The sequence below is a fragment of the Rattus rattus genome, chromosome 6, assembly GCF_011064425.1.
Source record: "Rattus rattus isolate New Zealand chromosome 6, Rrattus_CSIRO_v1, whole genome shotgun sequence".
Lineage (NCBI taxonomy): Eukaryota > Metazoa > Chordata > Mammalia > Rodentia > Muridae > Rattus > Rattus rattus.
In genome coordinates this window covers 8,893,316-8,907,630 of record NC_046159.1, presented here as the reverse complement: position 1 = coordinate 8,907,630, position 14,315 = coordinate 8,893,316, and the positions used below count along the sequence as shown (strand labels likewise).

General features: G+C 42.6%; 1 protein-coding gene across 2 annotated transcripts in view; it reads left to right on the top strand.

Moving 5' to 3' along the window:
• Aebp2 (AE binding protein 2) overlaps positions 1-14,026 on the top strand; it is a 36,827-nt gene extending 22,801 nt beyond the window's left edge. The window contains exons 5-9 of one of the 2 annotated variants that reach the window (XM_032905492.1): positions 1,016-1,140; positions 4,984-5,051; positions 6,104-6,217; positions 8,436-8,462; positions 11,448-14,026. In XM_032905492.1, the coding sequence (XP_032761383.1) occupies positions 1,016-1,140; positions 4,984-5,051; positions 6,104-6,217; positions 8,436-8,462; positions 11,448-11,451 (338 nt within the window). In that variant the 3' untranslated portion in view covers positions 11,452-14,026. Of the gene's footprint in view, positions 1-1,015; positions 1,141-4,983; positions 5,052-6,103; positions 6,218-8,435; positions 8,463-8,990 lie in introns of both variants that reach the window. The other variant, XM_032905491.1, reaches the window with a different exon arrangement.
• The last annotated feature ends 289 nt before the right edge of the window (positions 14,027-14,315 follow it).

Sequence of the window (14,315 nt, the reverse complement as noted above, 5' to 3'; positions counted from 1 at the left end):
ACGTCCGTGGGACGCGGAAGCCGTGCTTTTGTTGGCACTTCATACAGGACGTGCGCTGTGACCATTTTTACTCCATTTCTTATAAAAAGCAGATTTTAAATAGCACCACAGCACAGCTTCTATTGAGTGTCAGGTTGCATTAGGAATCAGGGTTGTCTTAGCACAGCCCCACAAGTACTGCTCTGACCACCCCCTCTGAGTGTTTGGAGACCGGACCTTACTTAGGACATTGCCTAGAGTGGCCCTGAACCCAGTCTTTGTCTGTGCTGGTAAACCTGTCTTTAAATGGTTTTATTTTGATATACTAAAAAAGAGACTGTTAGGACTTTGAGGCCAGCCTGGGCTATACAAGGCTATTTCAGAAGTGAGAAAATCTAATGAAGGTGAAGCCATGTGCACATCACAGTGGAGAACTGGTTGAGCTATGAACTAAGTAGCTGCTATTTAGAATTGCACTGATGGGTACAGTGCCTGTCTCACCTGTGAGAGGTCCTGGCTTTCCTTAGGGATTTGGCTGAGTGCAGTGGCCTATGTGCCTCTGAGGTGAGAGGGTTGTTTGAGCCCTCCAGCATTCCAGACTTGAGTGGCAGCTTTTCTTACCTATTCTTAGGGCATTTGCTTGTCATCAGAAAATACTGGTTGAGAGCTTGGGAATGCCATTGCCTCTTGTCACAGATGTGGAAAGGGTTTGATAGCATATAATAAATAAAAAGAGAATGCTGATGGAATCACACGGTAAGTTTGAAACCTTGTTACACAAATGGAGATGGTCACTGTTGAAAAGTTGGTTTTGAGAATTTTTATGGAAAAGTGAAGTTTGTGGATTGTGAGGAGTTGCTGGACTCATTGATAATTGGAATTCTGCCTGTTCTCAACTTAATCAGATCACAAAGACCTGTGTAGCTGGGCACTGGGCAGGGACAGTCAGTTAAAGCTGCAGTCTCCAAACATGCGAGCATTTAGCATATTGTGAATTTTTCTAAACTGTCTTTAACTTCTTTGTGTTGACTTTTAGCGCGACCACATGATTTCTTCGATGCACAAACACTGGATGCCATAAGACATCGAGCCATATGCTTTAACCTCTCGGCTCATATAGAAAGTTTAGGGAAGGGACACAGTGTTGTTTTTCATAGTACTGTAAGTATTCTGTTTTTCTTTCAAATTATATAGATTGGCAAAAAAAAGTATACATTGGCTTTCACAATTATAAATTTCTCAATCTAGGAGGTGTTGTTAAAGTCACAGTTGGCTGAATATGCTAGTACATGCCTGTAACCCAGCACGCCACAGAGCGAAGCAGGAGAATCTGCAGTTTCAAGGCTTGCCTGGGCTAGATCAGTGTAAGGCCAGCCTGGGCAACCTGGTTGCTGAAAACAAAGAAGAGGGGTGCAGCTCAGTGACAGAACACTGGCCCAGCATAGCAGAGGCCCTAGGGTCAATCCGCAGCCCCTAGTACCAAAAGCCCAAAGAAAGTATTTGTTGGGGCAGCATGGGGATATAGATATGTCATCATCGTCATGGAGGAGGAGAGTTTTAGGGGTTTTGTCTAATAGGTATAACCTCAGTTTCCTAGAATTGTGGAGAGTCATCATTTCTTGGGGCTAGGTTTTTAACCCAGAATAAACAGACTGTCACTTTAGAAACACAAAACAATAAATTAGTTGGCTAGCTAGGAACTAATTTTTATTTATTCTTATGTGCATATGTGTGCCCATATGTACATCTTTGTGTGTCTGGTGTCCGAGGAGGTCAGATTCCCTGAAACTGGAGAATCCAAGCTCTTCCAGGATTCTCTAAAAGGGCAGCAAATAGTCTTGACTGCTGAGTCTGTCCTGAGCCTCTTTCTAGTCATTTTTTAAATTGATATAGTTTGGCATAGGGCTCTGAATAAGGCTTCTGGCAATTTGAATCCTTGGAAAAATGAATGTAATTATAGTGCAAGAGAGATGGTTTAGTGCTCAGTGGTTTAGTGCTTGCTGCTCCTTTGCAGAAAACCTAGCACTGTCTCATACTCTGGTCGTCTGTAGGCATTTTACACGCACGCATGCACACACAGAGAAAGAGAACACATGACTGTGCATGGTCACATAGTGGGTGCATATACTGTGATGCCTGTGAGAAGGTCAGAGGCAACCGTAATTAGTTTTTCCTCCACCTTGATGTGGTTTCTAGAGGTTGCATTCAGATCTCTAGGTTTATGTGGCAAGTGCTTTTACCAATTACCATATCTCTAGATCCGTTTGTGTTGAGAAATATACTAGAATTGGGCTGTTTTTGTTTTCTTTTTCAACAAAATGGAGGTTTAAAGTATTGTTGGCATTGACTAGATGGCATTGATTGGCATCTCAGCTCTTCTCCTATAATGAAGAGGTTTCTTGTGTTAGTTTTTGAGCGCTAAGCACTGTAGCTAGAGGGGGTGTTAAGGAAAACACTGAGGTGTGTATAGTATTTTAGGTTCTAGTATGCCTGAAAAAACAAGGTGGCAAGAGGGAATGAGGAGGGAGATCCACGAGAGGCTAGCGGGGAAGTTCACTGAGACCTGGACGAGGCACTGTACGCAGCAATGGAACCGTCTGTCCTCAGAGCATGTGGCCCCCACCTCGCCCTTCGTCATTCACCCATGCTTCTGTGCTCAAGCTGCAGAGCCTACTGGGTTTGGTTTTTAATTTCTTCTTCCTTGTGTGGATATATAACTTTGGTCTCTGTATTGACAGCAGATTGTAGGGGAGAAAAGGCATCTTGAGCCAGTAAGATGGCTCACTGACAGTGCTAACCACCATACTTGCCAACTTGATCCCTGTGACGCATGTGGTGGGAGGAGAGAGCCGAGTCACACACATTCTCCTCACTCCCGTGTGTGCGTGCGTGGCATGAGAGCACCCACACTTACCTTTCATAGCACACAAAACCTTTAAAGATGGGGATACATGTTCTGGCTTGCAGTGGAGGTAAGGGTGAGATCGTAGATCCTGTTTTGATAACACTGACAAGTTTAGTCCTTTTGGTAGGGAAGGAGGCCCAGGGCCAGACTGACTGATCCTCAGCTATGTCTGTAACTCCAGTGCTGGCCAGCTCACTGACCACCCAGTCTAACCAATCAGTGAGCTCCAGGCTAAGGGAGAAGTCTGTCTCAAAATATGGCACCAAGACTGAAATAACGTAGAGGGTTAGCTGGCAGGATGGCTTACCGGAGGAGAGTGCTTGCTGGTGAGACTGACAGCCAGAGTGCATGGTGTTTCACAGTGTAGACCTGGGTGTCCTGGAACTCAGATCCACTTGCTTCTGCCTCCCTAGTGCTGAGATTAAATGTGTGCTTCACCAAGAAAAATACTACTTAGATATAAGATGGTAAGCAATTGAAGAGGCCTAGTTGAATGTACGTGTGTGTGTGTGTGTGTGTGTGTGTGTGTGTGTGTGTGTGTGTGTGTGTGTGTGTGTGAACACATGCATGTCCCCATCAAAAATGTTTGTTTGTTTTGTTGTCTTTTATGTATTTTGTGTGCAAAGACTTCCAAGTAAGTATCCCTATCATTTTGATGATGAAACACTTAGTCTTACTGTAGAAGAAAGAGATTTCCCCCTTCTCCAAAAGAGGAGAATAAAATAAGGGTAAGGATCTGGGAAGCTGAAGGACATGCTTGTTTATGTCGTGTGCATAGTGCTTGAACCCTCAAGTACATGAGCGTGAGTGTCTCGACTAACTGCAGAGTCGTAAGCTCAGGGGCCTTGCCTGGGAAGTCCAAGTGCAGCCTGGGGCAGCCTCGCGAGTTAGCGAGAAATGAGCCGCCTAGCAGGTTCAAGACTTCAGTGGACATCACTGTATGTTAAGTAGAGTCAGCCTTTGTAGAATAAAGTTGGAGACAGTCTACGAAGCTGCCCTCAGACATCTGCCAAAGCTTCTCAGTGGTTAATACAACTGTAAATGTAAGTGTCCGTCTTAGCATTTGAGAATGACCAGTGACCATGGTAGGAAATGGTCGTGAAGTACTCGAAACTGTTTGCCGAGTCTTCTCCAGAGGAGGCCAGCAGAACCACACTTTCTGGCTCCGTTGGGCTGAGTGGTTCTGGCCTTTATTTGTTGGGTCTACTTTTGGATTTTTCCATTAATTGCCACGTCTTATAATAATGCATTTATCCAGCTACAAGCTTGCATATGAAGGAGGAAATCCTTGGTTTTTTTCGTTCTGTTATTAGTTGTGGTATGTTTTGGGAATAGTATTACAATATTGGGACGTTTCTAACTTGGACTTGGTATCAGTGGTGTTGAGATGGTGACGACACAGACTGAGTCCCAGTGTCAGTCAGTGTGGACTCTAGAGATCACCGTGGCTTTCAGACTGCTGACACCCTGGCCAGATAGGATGGGTGGGCCACTCTGTAAGACCTAAGATGAATTGACCCACCGAGTACAGCAGTGGAAGCCCAGGCAGACAGTCCTCTCAGTAGATATTTCTCTTTGCAGCAGCTTTAGGTCTCCCGTAGTCCAGGTTACTTTGGAATTGGCCATGTAGCCAAGGAGAGCCTTGAATTCCTAGACCCTCTGACCTAGGAAGTTATAGTTATGTGCCACTAAAAACCTGTTTCTGGTTTTATTGTTTTTGTTTGTTCTCTGTTCTCCTATATATCCATCTGTTTAGAGATGAGAAGTCATTTGGGAGTCGGTTCTCCTTCTCCCATGGAGATCATGGGCCACAATCAGCCCTTGAAAGTGCTTATAACTGCTGGGCCACCGGCAGCCATTAGTTGACTTAGTGGTCTTACATTTTAATTCTTGAGAGTGTGAGTGTGAGTGTGTGTGTGTGTGTGTGTGTGTATACACCTTGGCAATTTCAGTGTTGTGGGAAGAAGTTGACGTGTGGGAAGAAGAAAGGGTGAGATGTGGTGGCAGTGCCTTTCCTGGTAGGCATGGCCGTCAATGTTTTAAGAGTATAGAGAAATGGTGGTTTACAGTTTACTTTTTACTTTTTGTGATGTTACTAGGTAATAGCTAAGAGAAAGGAGGAATCTGGGAAGATAAAGCTTTTGCTTCATTGGATGCCCGAAGACATGTAAGTATTTGCATAAAGTGCATAAAGAAATAAACATGTTTTATTTTTATTAAAATCATGAGTGTAAAAATGATTTAGCCTACTGAAATCTTAATAAGAAATTTACTTGTACTGTGCTTTGAGGCTGTCAAGTTGGCAACGCGTAGAGGTTGTATAAGGAAGCCTCTGAGGAGGACCACCAGTCCCTGTGCCGTCAGAGGGCAGCTTGGTAAATGTCCCTTCAGGAGGCAGCGGCTGGAGCTTCTGTACCTCGGAGCTCCCTGGCCACAGTAGCTTCCCCAGTCTGTGAAGCCGGCTCAGTCGTTTTTTATGCAATTGGTCTTCAGTCAGAGAGCCCCTCCCACATGGAACCTTTTGTTTTTTAGACAGGGTCTCTCTATGGGGCCACTTTCTGAAAACTCATGGTCGTCTTTATGGAAGCTGATTTTTGAGAAGCCATGTTTGATTTGCAGCACCCACCAGATGGCACATCGGACTGTCCAATACCCACATTGGGCCTTCAGGGCAACAGGCAGGCATATTCGTGGCACACAGACGTGCATGCAGGCAAACACTCATGCATATTAAATAAACTTTTTTAAAATGTCAAATTTAATGTTATAACCCTACTGTTACAGAAATTGAACAATTCAGATATCAAAGTACTTTGCTTTGTAGGATTAAATACTTTTAAATTCAGATTTGGTCACACACATGCAGTTTCTCCTTTTCTTCCTTGTTACCCTTTCCCCCCTTCCGGCTCCTGAGAGTCCTCTCCTCGGCGTTGATGGAGTACTCCTTTGTTAGTGAAGAAACAAACTTAGATTTTCTTTAATTTATTTGAAAGCCAGCCTTATACATTCCTAGTGCATCCTATAGACCCCAAATGCTACTCGTGGAGTGTGTGTCTGACACACGGGCCTTGGCAGAAGTAAACGCAGGTGTCTGTCAGCACAGGAGCAGTATGCCAAAGATAACTATAAATTAATTAATGTAGGTGTCTCTGTCAGCACAGGAGCAGTATGTCAAAGATAACTATAAATTAATTATTGGCTTTTTTTTTAAATTTATAGTCTGCCAGATGTATGGGTGAATGAAAGTGAACGACATCAGTTAAGAACTAAAGTAGTTCATTTATCAAAACTACCCAAAGACACTGCCTTGCTGCTGGACCCAAACATCTACAGGTAACCTGACAACATACTTTCCCTTCTAAATTATCATCTTGACCTTTGTAAGTTTTGGGGAAGTTGGAGTTTTTCAGTAGAGATAGAACATCATGTCCATCTGCAGTGTTGGAGATTTGTCTTGCTTTTGTGTAGACATGAGTAACTGAACATCCCTTGTGAGCGTTCAGAATCCCTGCACCAGGCTTTGTAAAGCGTGCAGATTTCTGGACTCGGGACAAGCAGCATTTCTGTCCCGTAGATCTGTAGTTTTCTTGGGTGGTGCAGGGGTTGTGGGGCTGCCCATGTGGTGTGCCATCAGCGCTGCCTCCCTGCTGTGCCTCAGACTTCTGTGGGCCTGAAAGAGAGCGAGTGTCCTGTAGGCCGTGTGCGTCACTCACTCTGTCCTGAGATTTTCCCGAGGAGCAGTGAGCAGCACTGTGTGTGTTCAGTGCTTCTCAGTCGCATTCCTAAGCTTGTCTGATGAGAGGTTTCCGCAGGTGACACACAACATAGCACCCCTGGGTGGGCCTAACACTGTGTGTCCTAGCAGCTGTCACAGCGAGTTCACTCCCTCTGCCCATGTCCCAGAGTATGAGCTAAGCACCATGCTGCTATGTCCAAATAGCAGACTAAAAACCAGCGCCCAGCCTTGTATTCTCAGGGGCAGTGCATTTTAATGTCTTGTGAGAATGGTTACCCAGCAGTAAGACGAGGCTGATAAATCCCCAGATTGGCCATCATAAAGTTAGCTGATCTAGAGTTGGGGGGGTAAGTAGCAAACTTGGGGTGCTCGTGCCAGTCAGGAGTCCTTCCGACTAATCTGTATCCCTGTCTAACTAAGACTCCCATTTGTAGGAATCGAACTCTTTGAAAGGTCCTGTTCCTTCTGTGACTCAGGTGTTGGAAATGCCATTCAGTGTATCAGGATTCTTGTTTGAGACATGTTCTGAGAACAGAGTTCCAACATCGCGGGCCTTGCTTGCTGTGAGGGAACATTGAGACTCTTGGGATTCCCTACTCTCCCCTCTTTAATATAAACTATCCTCTGTGGACAGTGCCACAGGCAATGAGACTTACTCTCTGATGGATGGGATAAGATTGAGACGATCACACCAAGAATATAGGAAAGTCATACTTAGAAAGATGAGTGGCATTCATTTGCTGGTGCCTAACTTAGATTTGATCCCACTTACTCTAGGGAGGTAATTGAAGTAGGACAGCGGTGCTGTGCTCCTCATTTGCCTTAAAACTGGTTAGGGCACAGCACCTTCAGAGTCCACAATGGATGAGCATCCAAGCCTCTTCTCTCCATCCTTCCCCTCATCCTTTCTTACACATCAACTTACTTTTGTGTTGTTATGTTTTGTAGAAAAGCAGTTTATGTATGTTAATGAAAGTGATTAAAAATAGTCTTCGCACTTAGATTTGATCAGAAATACTGAAAGAAACCAGGTTGGCTTTTCCCCTCCTGGGAAACGATGTTCTCATACATTAGATGGTTTTGTGTAGCCCAGGCTGTCCTGGAGCCCCACATCACAGTCTCTGCAGGGCTCAGCTCACAGACCCCCATCGCACCTGGCTTGGACAGTGCCTATATTAACAACCCCCAACCTCAATACTGACCTTTGTCGTCTTCTGCAAGTTGGAGCTGAGGGAGCTGGAATACCAGGAGCTAGTATAGTAATAAAGGCCCGATTGGTCCTTGTGTGAGATTAGGGTTTAACTTGCTGGATTTTGACCAGTGAAACAGTTATTCCTTCCCACTTCTGTTTTTGAGGAACAATTTTGATAATATATATGTTAAAATGAAAGTACACTTCACTTATAGACATGACGAAAAAGAGTATTTATTTGAAATGTAAACATTTAAAAATAGTTGAAAATCTTAGATGTGGGACTCTTGATAATAGAAACAGGGATTCTTTTTAAATTAAAAATTATGGTGATCTCATCTGTATATTTTAGGACTTTTGCTCTCCATATATATTTGATTCCTGAGACAGGTTTTTCTGCGTTGCCCCATCTGTCCTCAAACTCCCAGGTTCAAGCAATCCCTCTGCCTCCGTCTTCAGTAGTTGGGACTGAGGGCACACATCCACACTCGGAAATAACCTTATGTGATAGCCTGTCACTGTCATTATGTTCAGTTCTACAAGGATTTCTAATATTTGAAATTTTAATATTTTGAAGTACTCTGTTTGATTCAACTGAGTAATTTTTCTTTTTCTTTTTCTAGAACAATGCCACAGAAGAGGTTGAAGAGGTAAAACATTCATAAATACATAAAAGCAAACGAGCGGGGAACCTGCAGTCTTAGTCACTGACAATGGGTTAGGGAAAGTTGCACATTACAGTCAACCCCGTCCTCTTTTACTTTTAAGCCCAGTATTTAGAGTAATATTTATGCCTAGTGTGGACCTTCTGTGACTGGAGTAGACCCTGTGTGGAGCATATTAATGTGCCCGTAGCCCACATGGCTGTGGGCCACTGCGCAGACACTTGCTGGCACCTCAGTGGAACAGCTTCTGAAAGGAAGGAAGGAAGGAAGGCTTTGCATGCTCGCTGCCTAGGCTGCTGTTTGCTCCCCTAGTGACTGTAGCAGCAGTCGTATTTGGAAAGACAAGCAATTGCCCTTAAATACCAAAGCACTGTGAGATAACCATCTTGACAGTGTGAGTTGATTTGAAGTCCTAAGAGAAAATATTTAGACAGTGGAAATTATCAAGAGATAATTAACCTTTCAGTTATGATAAATAGATGTGATTGGTTGCCATTTGTGTTCTTTTTGCAGAACTCTGATAAGAAAAATGTTCAATTTGTATTTAAGCAAACAGTGAACGACGTTTGCAATCAACTAAAAATTCGTCTATCGAGTTAGGTCTGAGAATTGCTATAAAGAGTGTGGCCGTATGTCTGATGGCTCCCTTTTCAGGACTAGGGTCTCACGGGGCACAGTGTGTTAATATTTACCTAAATAACTCTTGTCAATGGTTTTTGAAAAAAACCTCGGTTTCAAAAATATTTGAATGATCTCCATATTTTCATTTAACCTCTGACTCTTTAAATTTTTTTCCTGAGGAAAGTGTTTTGAGTTTTTTAACGTTAAAAAAATTGTATTTTTTTTAAAATATCTTCAAACTGAATCTTTTATGCACCAAAGTTGGTTTTGAAAAGGAAAATAAAATCACTTTCTTGCTTGGCAGGCAAGAAGCCATATGGAATTTTTTTAACTTTTACAGAAATGTGTAACTTGTCAGTACTGTATCAAACAAATGTTGCATAGAGATAATAGAGCGTTGCTTGTAAATAATTCAGCAGATTTGTAATATATTTTTCTATTATGAAATGTACTGTAGATGTTTTCTAGAGGCATGAAAGTCAATGTATATATTATGGTAGAAATAATATTGAAGGAAATTGTAACTCACTAGTGCTGCCAGAGGGATTGCTAACAAAGCACCTTTAACGAGAGAAGTCTGTGCAGACTAAGGGACTGTGTACTACTGTTAATGTCTAAGAACAGAGCATTGGGCATCCTCCCAGAAAGTCCAGGGAGGACCTGACCTGTAATGGTTTACGGCACCCCCTCTGACAGAGGCTGAGGCAGTCGTTCCTCACTGTTGGAGCAGCACTGTAGCATGTGCTGTGCAGTCAGACTGCAGAAAGCGCTCCTCACTTGGAGTTCTCGCTTCCTACAGTGTCAGGAATACCAGCAGTTTTTACTCTAAGTTTTTAAAGAATAGACAATATAAAATTAATCCTTTGGTTCCAAAATGGGAAACGTTCCATGATGCATAGATCATTTCTCATTTGCTTAAAAAATGAAAGACCACCCACAGGGTCTTAAAAGAATGGGAGGCTGTAATGGTGGGGGTTGAAGAGGTAGACAAGGAGCAGTCCCAGAGCCTGAGGGAGCCTGAGGGACGAGGGACAGCACTGCAGATGAGGCGCTCTGGGACAGCTGTCTAAGATGCTAAGATGTAGAAAATGGGGGTCTGTTTTCAGAGGAAAAGCAGTGTGCTTTACTATTTCCTTTTGCTTAAGCACTTCATCATTTGTTTTATTCTGTATCTGCGAAGGACTCTGCAATCTCCTTTGTTCTTTTAAAATTTTGGTTTGTTAAAATATTGCCAAATAGAGTGTTTGAGACATAGTTTGTACCTGCATTTTTATTTTACTGTCTCATGTTCTTGTACGTCATTCCTAATTGACCGATGATTGTAGACTTTGCTTGAGTATTTTTTCTAATAAAACAAAGCAAATTACACTTAGCTTCAAATTGTAACAATTCAATTTAACTTTAAGGTGACATCTGGAAATATACATTCAACATTTTCTTTAGATGCATAGAGAACAAATAAGTTACTATTATGAATGTATAGAATTTTTGCTGTCAAAACCATAATGCTAGTTACTGACTAGCCTCTGAGTACGCAGGTATTCACGGTCCCTTTGCTTCTGATTGACTGGGCTTGACACTTGTTAGCACACCAAAAGGAGTGTGAGTAAGCTAGTTTTATAACTTGTATGTATCCATATCCACAGGCACATTCAAAGTGATTGGAAAGTCAGGTGTGAAATTGTAGTAGGTACCATCTATTAATGTTTCTTCTCACCCAGCTCTGATCTCCTGTGCCTGTCTCTCCAGGACATTAATGGTGGACCTGGTTTCTTGTTTTTCCCCCAAACATGTCTGGTCCAGCACTGGACAGTGTGCAGCCCACAGGCACAGCTCTCATTTTTTTTACCTGTCACCTTGTCTTTTCCCTGCAGTGGCCTCTTGAAGTAGTGAGACTTTAGGGGCCTGCGGCGTTCAGTGTCTGCTCTACGTGCACATGCGTATTTATTTCTCTGTCTCTCGTGTAGCTGGTATAAGTGTTGGAGCAGTAAACAGAGCACATTGTTTGCCCTTAGTATGGCAGTGAGCACGAGGCCAGTGTCCAAGGAGACTGACTGTCTCACACTCTGCGGGCAGCACCAGAGGCACGGAGCACGGCACACGGCGTTTAGGTGGAGCGCTCACGCTGGGTTTCTTAGTATTGTTGAGTATCTACCATTTTACCACGCGTGCTTTGTCTTACAGGGACTGAATGAGAATCTGTAAATCAGATTCTGCATTTCAACCACAAGTAACATTTGTTCTAAGAGATTCTTGAAGTAGTAAATATTGTAAAAATTTAAAATTCTTTATTTTTCTAGTAAACCTTTTCGTACATTAATGTGGCTGCACATTAATTCTGAATTTCAGATGAAAAGAAAATAAAGTGGACAATACTTAACCCTCAAGTATTTCCCCGTGTGTCTAAGTCATTGACCATAGAAAGCTGGGTGCGCTGACTAAAGCCGTGCGTTTGGGAGGACGAAACAAGAGGATTGCCGAGAGTTGAAGCCCCGAGTAGCATCCTGAGGCACACAAACCAAAAGAAGAAATAAATACTGATAATTAGGATGTTTCTAATGTCACACGTTAGTAAAGCAGGGACCATGGAGGGGCTCAGCAGCTGAGTTCCTGGGACCCAAAGGTCTGAGGAGAGACCTGACCGGAGATTTGTCTTCCCCACAAGTAAATATGCAAATGATCTTCACAAGGTAGAATTCGCCATAGTTAAAAACACGTGAGTTCTGTTGTTTGCGTTGAACTGTTTTCTTGATGCATGGTTGACTGAATATCAACGTGGGCAAATGTACGTGAAGCTGAGGCCATGGTATATCTGGTCACAGCTTTAATTTTTTATAGTTTTTGTAACACCCTTGTATAAAGCCTAAAGGTAAACCAAATTTTGGCCTATGTGGGTTTCTAATACAAAGTCTGACATGTTGGTGTGTCTAACGAGGCCTCAGGTTACAGAGATACAGAAACAAATGTAGTTTATTTAGAAAGAAAGATTCAAACCATATATTATTTGGACGTCTTTTTTTAAAAAGCAGAGTGGCACTTTGAGGTTTTAATTTAAGATATTTTTCTATTCTATTTCATAAAAGGTTTAAAATTTTGTGTATAAATATTTTTTTTAATTGTTCAAGAATCTTATGACCTGGTGTAGGGCAGTTTTGCAATTTTAACACTATAGCTTTAATATAAATAACATTTGTAGAGGTTTTCTTTGAAATAAAGGTGAGACTATTTTGTCATTTTTATTATTTCCTTTAGAGCCTGAATAGCCTTAAAATAATAGGCATAAAATGTTGTGTTCTGATTTTTATATTGTTAAAATTTAGAAATAACGTACTTACCTGATTTCTTTCCCAAGTTAAGTTTGTACAGTGTCACATATAACTCTCTCTGCAAAAAGGGTGGAAGCAGGTTACAGCAGGTTTTGTGTAGGTCAGTATTATTTCAACTCTACCAAATTGCCTCTCAGCGTGAGCAAGATGGTGATAGATGTGTTTAACCTCACTATCTGTTCTCACTGTCTCACAGTCTGCCAGGATCACACTCCACACAGAATAATGGATGGATGAAGTGTTTGTAATGAGTGCTTGTTCACCAGGTGCTGTGGGGAACTGCAGGGCAGAGGAGGACACTGTAGGGTTGAGATACACAAGCTACACCTGCCCTTCATACAGACGGAGTGAAGGGACCTGTGCTTGGATGGATATCTAAACATCCCCATGCACAGGATTCGATGTTACGTTCATTCCATAATTCAGTTGCAATGTAATTATTTTGATTTATTTAATCTCATTAAAAATCACTTGCTTTTGGTAGAACCCTCTAAGAATAGTAAGACCAATAAAATTGCTGTGAATGGCATTTTCAGTAATCTGTCCTGAGGACCTGCCTGGTCTGTGGTTTCTCCAGAAGGCTGTAGCCTTGCTGTCCTGTTATGTTCCTCATGGTTTACATTCTTTGGCTGAAGAAAACATGTTTTTAAATTTTATGATTTTATAATGATCTCTGTTTCTTGTAAAGAAAAATTTCACAAATTTATATTCTGATGCCTGTGGTTCTTGTGTGTGCTTAAGATGATTACATTTGGGGAGGGTCTCGAGTCACGGCTTGGGATTTGTATAGTTAGGGGATATGACCATAGTAGAAAACATAAAGGCTGGGCCCTTGGTGCTTGTGCACTTGGAGAGGAACCCAGGATCTTCAGCCATCTTCCAGTGGCCTACCCCCGCCCTGAGTCTTCTCTTGGTTACCAGGTCCAATACTGCCAGTTCAGCTGAGAACACCACTGGACGCGTTCATAAATGTCCTAAGGTCCTCTGTTGGGCTTCATCAGAGAGCCTCATTGATGACCACTGGTGCAGGCATGATGGACGTCCACTTGTGTGGACATGTAAGTCTCAGTGAGTGGTTTGCGTCTCAGCATAGCTTCTCCATCTTTTCAGTGGTCTGACTTCTGAACAAGAGGATATAGTTGGGACACATAATGGAGAAGTGCACGCAGTGTACAAGTGACTCTGCACTGAGTGAGGATGGACTTGTACCATAAGTCAGAAATGCTGGAAACAAAGCACAGGAAGTCTTAAGGCAAGCGGGCTGAGTGTACTGCTTTTGTGGACTTCATTTCCCAGTTCCTAGTATGGGCTGCTTACAACCACCTCTAACGCCAGCTCACAGGATTTTGTACAAACCCTACATAAACATAAGTTCAGTGAGAACTAACCTGTAGCCAGTGAGCTAGCTATAGTTAGAACTGGGAGGATGCCATCAGAAACCTTGTCTTAAAAGGGTCACTACAGAGAAACAGGTCTCATTGGGACACGTTCCATATGTCTCCGTTGGTCCCTTCCTCCCCAACCCCACCTTCATGATGGGTCTCGTTTCCTTGTCAAATGTAATTTTAGTCATCAGTTCATTAAAAACATTCTAAACACCCATATTTTTGGTTTTGTGGAGTTATAGTTACCAAAGTTGATATTAGAGAAAACCAGACTCTGTTTCTCCCTTGTATGTTTGTATTTGAGGGCAGCACTGGGGCATTAGGAACAAGCTGAACTCTTGACATAGGTTGCTCTTACAGATTCATTAAGAATACTAGGTATGAGTTGGGTAATCTGTTTGGTCATTCTCCACTCTGTGTTGCTGGGCCTTTGTGCATCTGAGGGCAGCTACTAACACAGCTATATGTGCCCCAGAGTTGTCTGTGTGACTAGGATTCACTGTGTA